Consider the following 18,268-nt stretch of genomic DNA (forward strand, 5'->3'; position numbering starts at 1 on the left):
TTCAAATTGACCAACCATCGGGAGGCGAAGAACAAATTAAAAATGGTAGCTGTCAAATGAACTAACAACATTGGAACAGAATTACGAGCAAGGTGCGAATGAATGTTGGAAATCTAAATTTTCTTCTTGATAATGTGTTATAAAGTTATCTATTGAAAGCTATTTTATTGACATATAACAATGGATTTAAAAAAAAAATTTATTCTCGAATGGAATGCAATATTTCCAGGTGCTAAACTTCCAAACTTATCATTTTTCAATTCAAAGCAATCGTTTGAGCAAGAATTTGTTCTCACTCAAAAGCGTGTTTCTGAACTAAAGTTAATTTTACAGAAAGAAGAGTTTTTACTTTCAACATTTCACAAACTTAAAGATGACAAAAACTTTCAAAATATGGGGCAGTCTCTGACTCCTGCAGAAGAGTTAGTTCCCCCGGGACAGCTTTTATCAATAAGTGATCAGTTGTATAGTCCCAGGTATGATATGGCAGATGAAAAGGCAGATGTGTTTACGTCAACATTTTCAAGTTTTAGACCACCTTCCAAGTCCCACTCCAACATTTCTTTAGAAGCAACCACATCAACTTTGCCAAACGATGAACATACACGCATACACACCAAGTCCCTTTCCTTAGATGATAGTGAGTTAAAAATTAAGCCGAGAAGACGCTCCACAGATCCTGAGACTCGCTTTGCAAATCCTCCCAAACCTGCACCAAGGTTGCTCACTAGAAACAGTGCTATTAGAAGAGTTTCCCTTGACAGTGGTCTTACCAACACCAAAAGAACTGTAAAAGACAGTGGAGAATTAAAAACAATGAGCAATATTGATTTAAGCTTGTCAGCAAAGTTGTTGCCAAGTCAAGACAATGAAGAAGTTGTAGAAGAAATTAGTAACATTTTAAAGGATTCTTTGGTATCAGATAACAAAACAGAGGAATATGAGCATATATACACTGATATCACTGACCTAAGTATTACCAAACCTCCCCTGGCCAAACCTGATGTTGAAAGTGAATATGTTGAGCATGAACTTCTGGAAAATCAAGAACAATTGTATGAAAATGCTAATATGAAGCCGAAGATAGAACTGCTTGTTGATAATAGTGAACCACAAGAAACTGTTTTTAGTGCAAGGCAAGAAAAACTATGCAGAGAAAGGAAGAGACTTGGTTCACAAGACAGACAGGCATTTTTGTTTTCAGATGATTTGGATGTTACATCAGCAACAAATGAAGCAAATAAAGATGTTAATAAAAATGGTCTTGATATGGAAGCAATATTAAATAGCTCTCATGAAAGTCTTGTGGATGATCTTGAAGACGAGGTTATTGAAACACCAGACATAATCATTAATAATCATCAAGTTGAAGAAGACTATGATGATGATGAACATATCTATGCAAATGTTGACGATTTTTCAATACGAGGTAAAGACAGTGATAATGATAGTGATCATGAGCCCTTGAGTGGCTTGCCTTCTCCGAATTATCGTGAGATGACATCAGATGAGATTGCTTTCCTGCAAAAACATAATAGTGATGATGACCATTCCCATGGTAAATTTATTTGAAATGTCTATCTTTTTTTTATGCTTTAAATATATTCTATAGGTTTTCACAAATGTCACAATGACAAATGTCACAATGTACTCAAATGTCACAATAGATTAGTGGTTATAGCTCTCGTACTCTGTGCGGGAGACCGGGGTTCGATTCCTCTTGTGAGGGAAATTGGAGAGATGACACACTGTGTGGGCTGTTGGATGTTTCCGGGAGTTGTCTAGTAGAGCGCGTGTCTTAATTGGGTCTGCATAGCTTAAAATGAGAATTAAATACTCTAGGACTCTCTATCTAAGCCTCCTGGAAATAATAGAGAGGGTATATCCCTCAATATTTGTGAGGCTAGCCATGTAAAATATGCACATCTATCTCTACTTTTGGAAACTATATAGAAACTTTATACATATATTCCAATTTAGGCCTGACCATAAATGGCGCACTCACACATGGCATAATTGGTTGAGGTGTGCAGTAAAATCCACACCAAATCTTGTCTGTCATGAACAATGTATTTTTTTTTAAAAAAATCAGGAAGAGTTTTACTATTAAACATTCAGTTATTTAAATTCATTGTTAATTATATAGTAGTAGACTATATAACTTAATCAGGAAATTAATCTTTACATGAATAAAATTTCAAAAATTTTAAGAGTATATGTCCATATTGCAAAAATTAGTTTCTGTCAAAACTGTTGGAAAACTTGCTTTCCACCAAATTTGCATCAATCAATTCTAGCTAAATTTGGATTTTTTTCTGTCTTAAAAAATCTTTTACACTATTTTTTCTTCAGGTTTACCCAGTGGATTTTAACTTCAGCAATCTTTATTTTATGTCTCCTACATAAAAGCCTTAGGAGAACAGTATAAATCAAGAGGAAAAATGTCATTTCATTCTTTTTTGCTAAATTCACTAAATTTAAATCTAGCAAAGTATTTAAACTTGCTAACTTCACAATAGTTCTTTAAAAAATTAATTTCCTTGGGTTTCAGGATTCTTGGCATAAAAAACGCAATCATTATAATAATTTTCAAGGACTAAACAAAGTAGAATTTTGTTACAATTTTGTCAGCCTTGTATGCACTATATATCTATCTTATTCATTTTTATCTCATTATAACGTGTACGATAAATTGCAGCAATGTAGAGGATATATATAGTCATATTCATTATTATCTTTAAGTTAAAAAAAGGAAGTTTGTATCATCAACATTTAAATTGTATTTTTAATATTACAGCAATTAATAATTAAGTCTGAGACACAAGGTTGTGAAATACATGTCAATAACACCCACGAAAAAATACCTGCAATACTGCTTTATTCATGATCATGATCATCATCATTAATGACCCTCTTCCAATCTGATCTAGACTGTGTTAGATCTAAACTCAACTTCCTCTGTATCAAGTCTGTCCTTATAACCTTCTGCCAAGTCTTTCTCGATATGCCTCTGGGCTTTGCCCCAGGAACTATCAAGTCTCTACACTTTCTTACCCAATTACCCCCTTCCATTCTTTCCAAGTGCTCCAGCCAATTCAATCTTCTTATCTGGATAACATCCTTAATTCTACGGATACTCAACCTGCTTCTTAGCTCATCTGAACTCTTTCTATCTCTCAGACTGGTGTTACACATCCACCTAACCATTCCCATATCATTCCTTTATAAACGGTCAAGATCTTCCTGCTTCACTGCCCATGTCTCACTACCGTACAACATAACACTTTTTACACAGGTCTCATACAACCTACCTTTTAACTCAATTGACAAGACTCTGCTAGTCAACAAAGGAAGTAACTCTCTGAACTTTTTCCAAGCAGAACCTGTCCTGCAAGTATTACTATTATAAACAATTTTTATACAGGATATAGATTTTCAATATATACAATATTGCTATTAACAAACGTCCTGTCTTTAAAAATAATAATAAAAATATAGTAAGGTAAAAGTATATATTATATAAGCAATAAAAATAAAACTAGTTAAAAAGTACCTATATATACATATATACATATATATGCATATATACATATATATGCATATATACATATATATGCATATATACATATATATACATATATACATATATATACATATATACATATATTTACATATATACATATATATATACTGTGTTGTAGATGAATCTGACTCAGACGAACTCTCAAGCAGTGCTCCCTCCAAAGTGTTGTGTCGGACAAGACAAAATAGTTCTAGTGAATTGCTGCGTACATCTAGTCAGGACATCAAGAAAGTGAGAAATGGCAGTTCGCCTGCAAAGTCGGTAAGCTGAATTTTTAAAAGGCAATTTTTGTGAAATGTTCATGAAAATAATTTTCCTGTTCTGTTTCCAATGCATGTATTTATATTGTAATATGCATGAATTTTCTTTTTTCTTTTGTATTAGTTTTATAAGTTGTATATTATGTTATAAAGATATATCTTGATTTTTTAGCAGCTGCATGATGGAAGTGAGGGGGAAGAAAAGGAATTGATCAAAGCTAGTCGAATGCGAAAGTATCTGGTAATGAACTTATTGGATAGCGAAAAATGTTATTATGACTGTTTGGAGATCCTAATAAAGGTAAAATATTTTTGTTTACATCAGCAATATTGGGATGTTTTTATTGTAAATTCCGGCTGTGCTTATGTTATCTTAAAAACCCATGGAATTCACCCAGCACTACTTGCAGCTACCACCTTTGGCATGGACTTGTCGTTACGTAATGGAAAACCCATTGGTTTTCCTATCCTTAAAATTCTCCTTTGAAACAAATTAAATAAAAATGTATTATATTTGCTATTTCATGGAGCATAACTTTTTTCTTGTGGGCAGACAAACAAAATACAGCTATTATTATAAAGATTATAGTATCAAAAATACTGCATGGGGAAGGAATATATTGCATTCTCCTTTTTGATGACTTTGTAATTTAAAATGACAGGTGTCTTAAATATGACATTCACATTTGATTTCCACACCTTCCTTGGTCAATGAAAGGTGTTTTCCCAGTTGTTTCAATCACTAAAGTATTCTCAGTATGTCTTTGAATAGTGAAAATGTACATGTCAGAATATGTTTTCAATTAGCATTAAAACATGTTTATTGCAGCAGAATGGCATTTTTAAAAATCATAACATGACAATATATATACTTTTTTATGAACTATTTTCAGTTAGCAAAGATTTGTCCATTTTTTACAAAACGTTAAATAGCTTGTGGAAAAACTCACTTGATTTAGTAAAAATAATATTTATAGAGATAAAATAATAATTGTAATCAATAATCAAATCTTTGTTTTATTAATTAACCATGATTTAAATTATGGCGAATGACCAATATTGTCATTCTTTCAAAGAACTGTTTTACTAACATGAACATGCTTGTTTAATAATCTAACTCAGTTGCTTGACTTTTCAAATTTTCAGCCAGCACAGTCTTAGCCACAGCCCTTAGCAACTGTGTACACCTAACACTTCACTTCATGGTTTCAATTTAGAGCCTGTAGCACTGCTGAAAGTTTATAAGGCTTTTTTGGAGAGACAAGCAATGACATGCCCTCTTTGCTGCAGACATGCCAAAGTAAAGCCTGATCTCAGCATTGCGAATAAATCCACAAACAGTTGTGATTTACCTATTCATAACCTTTTTGACGATGACACTTACATATTGCCTGAAAATGTTTGTGCAACACCTCTGTTATTTATGTGCAATTCTGAAGACTTATTATTTTGTACTGAATTGTACTTTCAACATTTAAAACTGTAGAATTAGATAATTCGACAGAATTTAAAGCAAGAAACACAATTTATTTATGTTTTAGTTTATGAAACCCCTTCGTGTATCAACTGAATCATCACAGCCAATCATTTCAGCAGCTGACTTTAAGTTGATATTCCACAGAGCAGATGAGTTGTTCACCATTCACAAGGATTTCATTATGGCTCTTGAACCGAGAATAGCCAATTGGACAGATGGTCAAGTGATTGGGGATTTGTTTTTGATGATTGTAAGTTGTTTTATTTTTGTATTTAGAATTTGACTGCCCAGAAACTTCATGGGACAAATCAATGTATCTAAAATTTGATTTACAATTTTTTCTAATCTTTTACTGCATTTCTTCAGTCTAACTGGTGAATGGATAAAATGATGAAAGGTGCTTAGAAGCCATGAAATACAACTTAGTTTTACTGACATAAATTATTTTTTTAGGATAGATCCTCATAAAGTCTGAAAACTTCCACCACATTTTCTTATTTGTCTCTCTTCAAGCTTTTTCTCATCGAACATTCTGAATGACTAAATCAACCTTATACCTTCTAACAATATATTTAACACTCTAAACTGTCTTTTTAGTTAGTGTACTCATCACATCTGCCATTCCCACAGCAGTTTCTTATGCTTCCTTCACCCCACAGCTTTTTAATGTCGGTACATGTTCCCTTACAACTTCATGAAGATTGGCCTAATTCGAAGCAAGCACAGTTTTTTAGGCAATACCAGAATAATAACTCTTTGTTCCTCTGTACTGGTCAAGTTACCTTTATTGTCATATATGCATACGTTAATCTATCTCGTCCAGCTAGCTTGAGCAACTTACTATGATGTTTTTCCCTAGCTCAATGCTTTGCTTCTAACCACCAGAAGTTTTTACTCTAATAATTTCTTTTTTTCTTGCACTCTTTTTACAGTCTTAACAGCAACTTATGAATATGCCTTTTAAAATTACTTAAATAATCACCTTTTTTTGCCTTTGTTGAGCTCTGTAACAAAAGATCCCTGCTAGGTGCATTTATTCACAGGACACAATCATTTTTGATGATGACCGTATTAACTTGCAAAAGTCTTAATATAATAAAGTGTCAACATAATTAGCAATGTGCCAGCTGGGTAACAGCTGCCAATGCTCAAATTTTATCAACTCTGGTTCTGCAATATAATTAAACATTGTTCCTCCCTATGGGATACAGAATTTATTTTAATTCAGGTTTCTTGCTATATGAAAAATTTGAATTCGACTTTTTAGATGCATGGTTTTGATTTGTATTCTACCTATATTGGAAACTATAAACATGCCATGGAGACAATAGCTAAATGTAGAAATGCTAATCAACAATTTGCTGCCATTATGGACCAAGTAAGTTACAAAACATTATTTTTTTTTTAAAAAAAGCCACTTTTAAATGCCAGATTTAATATATTTTTTCCTAAAAACAAATAGTCTGAAAGTACATTAAATTCTATGGTCTGAAAGGTTTGTGTAAACAAATAGGCTATTGTAGAGTAACTAAGGACACTGCAGTAGAAATTATTTTGAATTGAGAAAGTCATAAATAGAAAAAAGCAATGTTTTGTGCTTGTTTTTAAATGAGAATTATAATTACTTCTTGCATTGCAGTTTGCAGAAAGGTTAAATTACAACAATTGCTAGTGTAGGTGGTATTGAAAAGTACATTGAGATTCTGTTTCTTACAATATATATTAGTTCAAAGATGCAGTACTGAAAATGATACATGGTTAATAATATTATGATAATGTTTATAGGTTTATAAAAATGCAATTAATAAATTAGATCTATACCTTTCTGTAATGATTGATAATATTTTTTATAGGATATTCGGATTGCTTCTCTGAAAGATCCTTTGAAACTTGATGGTATGCTACAAAAATAATTACTATCCTTATAAGTTTTATTCATTACGTTCAATATAAGGCCACAGGCTAGAAATAGGCTAAATTCTCTTGTACACAGGCATTAAGGGTCAATAAATATGGCCTTATGCATGCTGTGTGCAAATGAAATTAGGCATGTTGCCAGGTTAATTGTGTGTTTCCAAAAAAGGTCAAATCTCACTTAAATTTTTGTTGTTGGCAGCAATTAAAAAAATAGTGTAGTGTGGCGTGCACAACTTTTCAAGCAGTATTGGTGACACTTACCATTACAATAAAAACTTGAATGATGATTGTTTACTTTCTTAGGTTTGTTGTATAAACCTGTGGACAGAATGACACAGTACTCTCTCATACTTAATGTAAGTTGTGTCCCTGGTTGCAAAGCTAACGTTAGAAAAAACATTCATATTACAGCCGTGCTGTTTTTTTAATTTCCTAGGATTTGATGAAGTATACGTCACCTGACCATCCCGATCATCCACTCATTGTTGAAGTTAGTGGTGCTTTATTTGACCTTTTCGAGCAAGTCAACGTGGACACGTCCAAAAAGGTAAATACTAGTATTGTTAAACAAGATCAAAATTAGAATATGAAGACTAAAGAAATGTCTTGTTATTTTTTACTGGATAATTTTTAGTTCTTGAAATTTAAAAAGGGGGCTGATTTATGATGTATAGTGAGGAGCCACTTCCGTCCCCCATTTATTTTGCTGTGCATGGTTCACTAAAACGAAAAACTGACAAATGTGAATTATCTTAAATAAACTTATACATTAATTCACTAAGAGGTAAAAATGCTTTACTTAATTTTCCAAAATTCAAACTATTTATAGATTATTTGGTAAAAACATTGTGCAATTTTTGTCAAAATAGTAAGACAACAATGTAATATATTTATTTTAGCAATATATTTCGAAGTATTACTTCATCATCAGGCTGTAAGTAAAAGTATATAAACAGTAAAACTGCTAATTAAAAAGTATTCACATCACATATCAACATCTACCTACATACACTATACACAAGTAAAAAGGTATTAAATGATTAAAACTGAACGCAAAATCTCTTCTTGAGAATAACCAGTACCCTCCATTGTTTTACGAAGAAATTATTGAGAAGACCCTGGAAAAGATATACCGACCGAAACCACCTATAGTAGAAGAATGTAACGACGATGAAGCAGAGAGAAAACTTGTTTTTCTTCAATATCGCGGGAGGGTGACGGAGAAATTGGAACACTCGTTAAAACGCATCAATGCACCATGCAAAATTGTCTCTACAATTAAGAAAATAAAATCAGTTCTACCATCATTGAAAGCACCTGTGGCGAAGCCTATGCAGAGCGGTTTAGTGTACAAAATAACGTGTTCACGATGTTTATCGTGTTATGTGGGGCAGACTACCCAACATCTTTTAACCTGTATCAAAGAGCATAAATATACTGTGGTGGGACGTCATTTCAAGACATGTAATGTGGAGCTATCAATCAATCATGCAGAAATAATGGCAAAATCGATTAAGTCGGATATCATTTAATGACACTGGAGGCACTTTTCATTCGTGAAATAAAGCCTAAAATAAACACAAAGGACGAGTTTAAAAGCTGTGAATTAGTAATAAAAAGTTTAATTATGAGTTATCCCTCATGGGAGTTTAAATCATTTAATAAATTTTTACTTGTGTATAGTGTATGTAGGTAGATGTTGATATGTGATATGAATACTTTTTATTTAGCAGCTTTACTGTTTATATACTTTTACTTATAGCCTCATGATGAAGTAATACTTCAAAATATATTGCTAAAATAAATATATTACATTGTTGCTTGCATACTATTTATAAATTATCATGCATCCCCCAATTAATTTTCCCTTCCCTCAAAAAAGTATGGGTAAATTTTAGATCATTTAAACTATGATTTAATGTCTATGACACCTTAAAATTCTGAAAAACACGGAAATGATAGCATCAATTTCTATATATATATTAAAAATCACATCAAAATCTGAGGCATAAAGTAAAGGTTCTATGTTACGTTGTATCTAGAAACGCAGACAAAGACAACTGCTGAAAGAAACATTTGCTGTTGAAATTGTTGATGGTGAAAGAAGAGCGAGAAGCCTAATTTTGTTTAATGACGTCATTATAGCAGCAAAACTAAAATCAACGAGGTATGATGGCTGATGAATTTTAGGAAAAAATAAACACATAAATATTTTAACTCAGTTACTGCACCTTTCACTTGCATTTTTAATATTGGTCTTGTAACAGGTTATCAGTTAATAAAAATAATTGTTGTTTCTGTTTTAGAGATTCATATGTATGTAAATGGTATGCTGCTCTTGCTGATATACATTTAAAACCTGTGCCAGAATCTGAAAGTATGATATGACTTGAATAATTTTGCAAATTGAAAAGTGTATGCTAAACATCAATCTGATGTTAGGGTAAATTATTTGACGTGACTCATTAATATTTGGAAATAGAAAATATTTTAGACTTATTTGTTTTCCATCAAGGTGTCTGTTTTGCCATATTATTTTAAATTTTTCATAAAAGTTTTTAAAAGATCACACATGCCATAAGTAACACGATTTTAGAATTCATGAGAAATTTAAGCTGTAAGGAGGTATAATTATAAAATTTTAGATTGTAACGCCAAAGATATCATCCTTCAAAAAGTCATAGGCGTTTCTGGATGGCATAAAAAGTACCTGAAATTTCGTCTAGGGGCAGTGATTCACAAATTAAGCCAAATCCATTTTTTTATTGATTCAGAATGCATTATCTGTTTCTTTACATCAATGAAAACTAATGGCATGACATTTGTTTGTATTCACCTTGGAATAAATGCAAACATATAACTGGACCGGAGATTCATAACTTTAATCACCATTTTCTCGATTTTTATTGTTTTTAAAATAATGAGGGTGTTTACAACCATATTGAACTACATTGGAAATTCTTCAAATTTGGTCCAGTTATTAGTTACATGATTTAAACAATTTTGTCTTTAGAACATGGTACTTTTTTGCACCAATATGCACCAATATTTATAAAGTACCTTGAATTTTTATGTCCGTAATTTTATTTTTGCTGATAAGGGATGGTGACATCTGGATAATATTTATTTTCTGATTTTGAGCTACCTAGTAACATGCCAGCACTCAAGGGAAACATTTGTTATTAAATAATTAAGTGATAAAGTACAAGTAGCTATATGTATTATATCAAAATAATAAAAATAATAAAATCTTTTATGTAGCTAGCTACATAAAAGATTTATCAAAGTATTTTTTCCTTTTAAATAAACATAGCTAGCTAGCTATTTTGGACCTCCCATAACAGTGAACAGTCAAGACTTAGTATATAGCTAGTTAGGTATGCAAGGCATTATATGTTGGTTAAAAATGTTGTCACGACAAACAGAAACCCAGTTTTCATAAATAAATTTCTGCAACTGTTCAGGTTTCTCTTATCGAGCAGAATCCTATTTTTTATAAATAAATTTTTGTAGATTTTCAGGTTTATGAAATAACAAAATTTGGGCAACTAAGCAAGAAGTGATATTCACTTGTAGTGGGAAGACAGAAGTATCAGTGCAGGTTAAGACTTGTACAGGGTACAAATCCTGTGGAGCGTTTAAAGCAATACAGCATTAAAGGTGTAATATATTTTTCATAAACCAACACTCACAGGATATATGATGAAGCCTATTGTTACTTCTGCAAAGCAAATACAGTTGTTTAGCATTTTTCACTTTGCAGAATAAGTTATGAATATTCAAAAATTAATTGTGAGGCAACAAGGTTGAGCGATTAGTGCAAGTAACCTTGTTGCAGATCCAGGTGGACACAAAAATAACTTAACAACTTTGTATTTATATGGCATAAAATTTAGATTGAATATTTGGCACTGTGTTTTAGAAGCATGTTCTCACTTTCTCTGCACTGGATAAGGTATTTGGTCCTAAACCTAGGACTAATTTTATCTATCTGACTTATTTTAATCCTGAGAATGACTTTTAATGTTTTCTGTACATGTAGCTTGTCAAAATTGATATGCTGTCAAAAGCAGTTTACCAGAGTCTCAGAGAATGGCTAAATTCAGGAACTCAGAAACTATGTAGTAGTGAAACCTTTTTTTGTTTCATTTTATCAAACTGGTCTAAAAACATATAGTATTAAGTTTCATGTCATTATTTCAATTTTTACTGAAGTTGGACTTTTAATTGTACACAAAGCATAGTTTTTCATAAAATGGCTGCAGGGACTAATCAGTTTGAAATTATTTTATAATATTGCGATAAAAAACTCTTACTCTTTGTGTTTTTATTTTCCTGCAAAAAAGTTGTTGCATAGCTTAGTGACAATAGGGTAAGAACGAAAAATTTACACACTCTGTGGGACATTGGTTTTAAAAAATTCTCAGCGAAAAATTTGAAAAATTATAAATCACAAAATCATAAAAGTTTAGCTTAAAACATTTTTAGTTTTAGATAATGCAAAAGTAATCCTCATGAAAATTTTTCTGGTGTTCTTTTATAAAGAAGTCTTCCATTATTAACATTAGTAACTTGATGAACTATGAAATTTCCCACAGGTAGGGAAGTTCAGAAGGGAAGACCAGCGCAATGATGTATTCAAGATAGCAAAGCAAATGGAGAAGACTAATCAAGATGTTTAGGTGAGAAGTGTATATGTAATGATGAAGCACAGAGGAGGAGAAAAGGGTAGCTTGGAAGAATTATTATCAGAGGTTGCTTAACACTGAGTTTGATTGGGATGAGGATAATTTGTATGATGATGATGTTGTAGAAGGGCCAGCTATGCAGATCAAGAGAGAATGGGTAGTGGAGGCTATTAGGAAATTGAAGATTGGCAAGGCTGCAGGAGTATCAGGTATTGTTGCAGAGATGGTAAAAGCATCTGGATATATTGGAGTTAAGCTTATTACAAGTCTTGCTAATCAGATTATAAAGGATGGTGCTATTCCGAGTGAGTGGCAGTCGAGTGTAATAGTGAATTGTTTCAAGGGCAAGGGTGATGCATTAGAAAGAGATAACTATAGAGGTTTGAAGCTGGTTGATCAAGTAATGAAAGTTTTTGAAAGAGTGATTGATAAAGAATTGATATAGATAAGATGCAATTTGGTTTTGTTCCAGGGTGTGGCACTACAGATGCAATATTTTTCCTCAGACAGCTTCAGGAAAAGTATTTAGGAAAGAGAAAGAATGTCTATTTTGCCTTTGTAGATTTAGAGAAAGCTTTTGATAGAGTGCCACGTAAAGTTATTTGGTGGGCTATGAGAAAATTAGGTGTGGATGAGTGGCTAGTTACGATGGTACAGTCTATGTACAGCAATGCTAGAAGTCTTGTGAGGATTAATGATTCACTTAGTGATGAATTTAGTGTAAATGTTGATGTACATCACGGTTTTGTACTTAGTCCTTTGTTGTTTGTTCTAGTCTTAGAAGCGCTGTCGATGGAGTTCAGAACAGGTTGTCCATGGGAGTTATTGGATGCAGATGATTTGGTTCTCATAGCGGAGTCGATGGAAGAATTAGTTAAAAAGTTTGAGAAGTGGAAGAAAAGGCTAGAAGAGAAAGGGCTAAGGGTGAACACAGCAAAGTCTAAAGTCATGATTATTAGCATTGCAGCCAATTGTGACCTTGTAGGTGGAAAGTGGCCTTGTGAAGTTTGCAGGAATGGGGTTGGTAGTAACTCAATTTTTTGTCAGATTTGCAAGCATTGGGTACATAAGAAGTGCAGTAGTATTGGTGGAAAGGTAAGAACTGACATTCAGTTTGTATGCAAGCGTTGCAAAGGTGAGATTATAGAGAATAAAGTATTTCCAGCTTCAATGATGACACAACAGTGGCTCGTTAGAGATAGTTGAGAACTTCTGTTACTTAGGTGATATGTTGGGCAGTGAAAGGGGTGTTGGAAGAAGTGTTACTTGCAGGATAGGTTCTGCTTGGAAAAAGTTCAGAGAGTTACTTCCTTTGGTGACAAGCAGAGTCAATTGAGTTAAAAGGTAGGTTGTATGAGACCTGTGTAAGAAGTGTTATGTTGTACGGTAGTGAGACATGGGCAGTGAAGCAGGAAGATCTTGACCGTTTATAAAGGAATGATATGAGAATGGTTAGGTGGATGTGTAACGCCAGTCTGAGAGACAGAAAGAGTTCAGATGAGCTAAGAAGCAGGCTAAGTATCCGTAGAATTAAGGATGTTATCCAGATAAGAAGATTGAATTGGCTGGGGCACTTGGAAAGAATGGAGGGGGATAATTGGGTAAGAAAGTGTAGAGACTTAATAGTTCCTGGGGCAAAGCCCAGAGGCAGACGGAGAAAGACTTAGCATGAGGTTATAAGGACAGACTTGATACAGAGGACGTCGAGTTTAGATCTAACACAGTCTAGATCATATTGGAAGGGGGTCATTAATATACCCCGACCAACCCATGCTAGCATGGAAAACGGACATTAAGCCAAGAATGATGATGATGATAATGTTCTCAAATATGTATAATATAAGGCTAAAAACTGTGATGTCTTTTTCTTCTTAATTTTTGACTTTTGACCCGGCTAAAAATATCAGCCTTGTCCCTTCATACTTAGTCTAGCTAGCTATAGCGAAAAATTATTCAAACTTGACCCATTTTACTTATAATTAGCTAATAAATGCTATAAGGTAGCTGAGATACCTGTAAGAAAAACATCAAACAATGTCGAGGCTTTTCTCTTTTGTAAACATACCCAGTGGTATTTTTGTATAAGTACCAAATTTTATGTGTACATTCCTTGTGCTTACGAGTGTAATCAAAGTGCCCAGTACATAGACCTGAAAATTATATATATAGATATAATTGTATATGATATTGTCTTTAAGGGCGCAAAGGCGCTTTAAAAATACCGTGTTGCAAATTAAAAGTTGTTAATTTTTAACAAAGTGTTTTCATTCCAAATTCTTAATGAAACGGAGTAATCTACAAAGCATTTTAAATATTCACCTGTTTATTTTGGTATTTTTAGGGGAAAAATGCACTACTCCCTGGATTCTGCCCCTGTTGTGAGATTCGGTATATCTTTGGGATAGGTTATCCAAAATTAGAAAGTAATACCTCTTTTCTGCAAAGTTTTTGGTGTAGATATTAGAAACGCTGTCCATTTCTACTTATTTTCTAGTTTTAAAATTTTGCAAATGCTTAGGGTGCTATACCTTGGGTGTTTGTTATTTTTTTTCTAAGAAATGGAACACAACATCAGACCAAAAGAAAATCTCTATATATCCAAGATAAGATAATAGAATCAATAGTAGCTGCAAACAGGAGATTTTTATGTGTTTTTTTTACCACCGTACATAGGCTTCACAGTGCGTATTATGTGAAATTGACGATACTCAAGTATTTCATTTTCTTGAATTTGATGCTTGGAGCAAGGGGGAAAGAGGTCAAATATAAACGTTGGCTTGTTGTTTAGCATATGCGTTTTGACTTGTGAGTCACCTCTTACTCATGTCTACGGCTTGGTTTCTATTATTTGTGCATTTGTTTTAGTGTTTGTTTTTACTCTTTTTTAGGCAGTCAAATTGTACCTGTTTCTGCAAAATCAGAGTGTGACAAATTGAGAGCAAGTATTGCAAATCTTCGGCAAGAAATAAGAAAGGAACATATGCCATTGCAACAAACTGTATCCACAGATGCTTCTCCGCCATTTATGAAAGTGAGGTTATAATATGCAGTTTTACTTTTAGTGGCAAATTCAAATTATATCGTCTCTCTATTTAAGAGCCATTGTCTGTAACAGTCGGGCACTCAGTGGATGTGAGGTTTTCAGAATTACTAGATTTTTACTTTTGTTTGATTTAGATTGGCAGTTAAGATTTATAGCTGCTTGAATATTCGCTATTTTGAAGCCTTTTGGGGCCATTTTGAACATATTTCTTGGTCCTAAGTTTGGAGTTATATAAAACATGAAATTAGTGTTGCATCTACTTTGATCTCATATGGATTATGTTGTAGTCCATAAGTTCTAAGGATTGTGTAGCAGTTTTATAGAATTTATGATTCAAAACTACTTCCTGCACCTTTTTTGTTAAAAATAAACAAATTTCTCCCACTTTTAAGGCCCAAATAAGAAAACCAGTTGGTTTGAGCACACAATCCAATCTTATAAATCTTAACCAAATTATGGTCATGAAAATCTGTCAATGCAAGAAAAAGAACCGGAATATGAAATAATCTTTATAAGATAAACAATTGTTAATACACTATAATAACATATATATAATGAGAAAAAATGTATTTATTATAGATAATAAATACATTTTTTCTCATTAAAAATATAAGTTATATTAGAAATAAATGAGCAGCAAAAACGTCTTTTCATTCCATGCATTCTTGTATTGGGCTTTATGGCCTAAATTTTAAAAATTTGTGTGGTGAAAAGGTACATATTGTAAAATATGTACCTTTTCAAGCTTAAAAAACGACAGTTAATTTCTAAATTTGTAATTGTAAAGGTCACACCATCATCACTGTATAAGAACTACTCAAGCATTATTTTAATGGATTTATAGGTATATACCATTTGCGTATGTTAGCACAAGAAGAAAATATAAACAACATATCACCAGATTGAAGAAATCCAGTTAAAAACGTTACAAAGTCAATTTCAGTGTTATAATAAAAAAATAATCTATAAATAAGGAATTTTAAATTTTCCCGGTCGGGTTGTCACATGCTACAATTTTCGGTTGAGAGAAAACACACACGTTTCACAGTCAAACTCTCACAAAGAAGCTTTGATTAAACAAGAACTACAAATATCTGAATTAAAGTAAAGCTAAATTAGCAAAAAATCACCTAAAACTACACAATATGACAGGTTTGAAGTTAGAAAACAAAGAATATGTGAAAATTTCAGCCCCTCTATTTATGAAGGTTTTCGTGAACGGTGTGTTTTCCCTCAAATCATATTGACTACCCTGAAAAATACGGACCTGTGATTGGTTTAAAAGTATTGTTAAATGATTCTTACCTTGATGAGGTAACTTGAAGGCTTCACCAGTCTCTAATACTATTGTATTGGTTACTGAAAGATAACAACAGAATTAACACAAATCGCAATATCAACATTGCCACATTAACACAATTTTAAAGCCAACACAAGTAGAATATCAAATTGCATGCTGCAACTGTTTGTCATAGTCAACATGACAAACAAATTAAAATCATCAAAAAAAAAAACACAACGGTAATCACTACAATCAATTATTGTAGAGATATTTTGGATGTCTCCAAAACCTCAAGCAACTTGTTTGGAGACGCTCCATGTTTTGTCAAGCAGTCGGCTAATTGGTGTTTTCCTTCAACCCACTTGACAGTAATCTCATCTTGTTCCACCATCTGCCTCAATCTGGCTATATCAACTCGCAATCTCAAATCCTTTGTGACATTTGTCGTTTTCAAGGTTTCAAATAATGACTTGTTGTCGATAATACAAGTGATCTTTGGAACCTTCGTCAACTTGCAGATTTGCTGTATGACATTGGCCAAATAAAAACTAGCATCAGCTCCTTCACTCAGAGCAAGTGTTTCCGAAGCAATTGGGCTTTTGGTTACCCTTTGTAGTTTTTTTGATTGCCAGCAGATTGGTATAACTTCGCTCAGGTGTTTCACAAATATGATGAATGCACCTTGTGATGATCCACACTTCAAACTGGCATGAGTTGCATCTGTGTAGCAAATAATTTCACAATTTTTCATATTTGCAATTTTGGCAATGGTTATTGCAACATGCTTGCTCTTAATTTTTCGAATAATCTTGTTGGCATCTTTCAAATTTTGAACTGTAGGTTCCTTGCCATAATTAGACGTTTGGCAACTATCATAAGCCACATCAGGGCGGGTTTGTCCGGCCACCCAAGCAATTTGCCCACTCAACGATCTCAGCATGGTCTTTTCCTTGCTAGTCAATTTTCGTTCATTGTTAACATCATTTTCAATATTAACAGTTATCAAAGACTCTATATAGCTCACTTGATTAATCTTAATTTTGCTTTTAAATTGATCCACATCTAATCCTAGATACTTGAAGGTTGAGCTTGATTGCGTACTGATTTTGAACGTTTCGAAAAGTTTAGCAATAACTTCTTTGTGGAAAGCTGGACTACCACCATACACAAAGTCATCAACATGGCAAACAAGAATTCCAGTGATTTGCTTGACTCTATACCAGTAAAACACAGCAGGGTCGTAGGTACACATTTCACCACCAAGTTTCAACATTTCACTTCTCACTCGTTTGTACCATGCTCTAGATGCATCGTTTAACCCATACAAACATCTCTTTAGTTTCCACACTGTTCCCAATGACAATGTGTCTTTTGGTGGTTGTAGAAACAGTTCTCTTTCAATAGCATCTCCCTGAAGAAAAGCTGCAGTGATATCAAGTGAATTGATCTGCCAATCATTGCTAACTATGATAGCCATAGCAAGTCGAAGACTTTGTTTGCCACAAGTTGGAGAATCTGTTCTCAACGATTGTGAATTTTCTTCAAAGCCTCTAGCCACCAATCTAGCTTTCACAACCCTTTTTTCACCTTTGAACTTCTCAGTTATGACCCATTTGCTTGATACAGTTGTTTGACCAGTGTCTGGAACTTCTTCGAAGACATCATTTTCTTTTAAATTCTGCAATTCTCTCTCCTTCGCATCAACTACTTCCTGTGAAAACATATCGACATCACACATATAGACAGGGAATTCCGGATTTTCCAGCTCGACCCATTTGGACACATCATTCCAATTGATGCTTTTTGGCTTTCTATCACCATCATTAGACACATTAACCCAATTTTTATAAGTGCCACTTCTTTTGGGTTGTGCTGAGAGAACTCTTGCACGATACCATCTTCCATTTAGATTGTATTTGATGTATGATTTTGCTTTTGGTTTCGATTCAACTTTCTTGGATTCTGTAGATGGTCTTCTGAAAATGTCACTTGTACAACCACTACCTTCGTCTTCTTCA

At 33.2% G+C, this 18,268-nt stretch overlaps 1 protein-coding gene across 2 annotated transcripts in view; it reads left to right on the forward strand.

The window, feature by feature from the left end:
• The window catches only part of LOC130623583 (active breakpoint cluster region-related protein-like), a 35,541-nt gene continuing 17,273 nt past the window's right edge, over window positions 1-18,268 (forward strand). Inside the window, exons 1-11 of one of the 2 annotated variants that reach the window (XM_057439085.1) lie at window positions 1-1,558; window positions 3,702-3,844; window positions 4,016-4,144; window positions 5,385-5,570; window positions 6,588-6,698; window positions 7,174-7,216; window positions 7,541-7,593; window positions 7,674-7,784; window positions 9,280-9,404; window positions 9,544-9,614; window positions 14,814-14,956. In XM_057439085.1, coding sequence (XP_057295068.1) covers window positions 181-1,558; window positions 3,702-3,844; window positions 4,016-4,144; window positions 5,385-5,570; window positions 6,588-6,698; window positions 7,174-7,216; window positions 7,541-7,593; window positions 7,674-7,784; window positions 9,280-9,404; window positions 9,544-9,614; window positions 14,814-14,956 — 2,493 coding nt within the window. In that variant the 5' untranslated portion in view covers window positions 1-180. The remainder of the gene's footprint in view (window positions 1,559-3,701; window positions 3,845-4,015; window positions 4,145-5,384; window positions 5,571-6,587; window positions 6,699-7,173; window positions 7,217-7,540; window positions 7,594-7,673; window positions 7,785-9,279; window positions 9,405-9,543; window positions 9,615-14,813; window positions 14,957-18,268) is intronic. The other variant, XM_057439086.1, reaches the window with a different exon arrangement.

The sequence above is a fragment of the Hydractinia symbiolongicarpus genome, chromosome 13 (assembly GCF_029227915.1).
Source record: "Hydractinia symbiolongicarpus strain clone_291-10 chromosome 13, HSymV2.1, whole genome shotgun sequence".
NCBI lineage: Eukaryota > Metazoa > Cnidaria > Hydrozoa > Anthoathecata > Hydractiniidae > Hydractinia > Hydractinia symbiolongicarpus.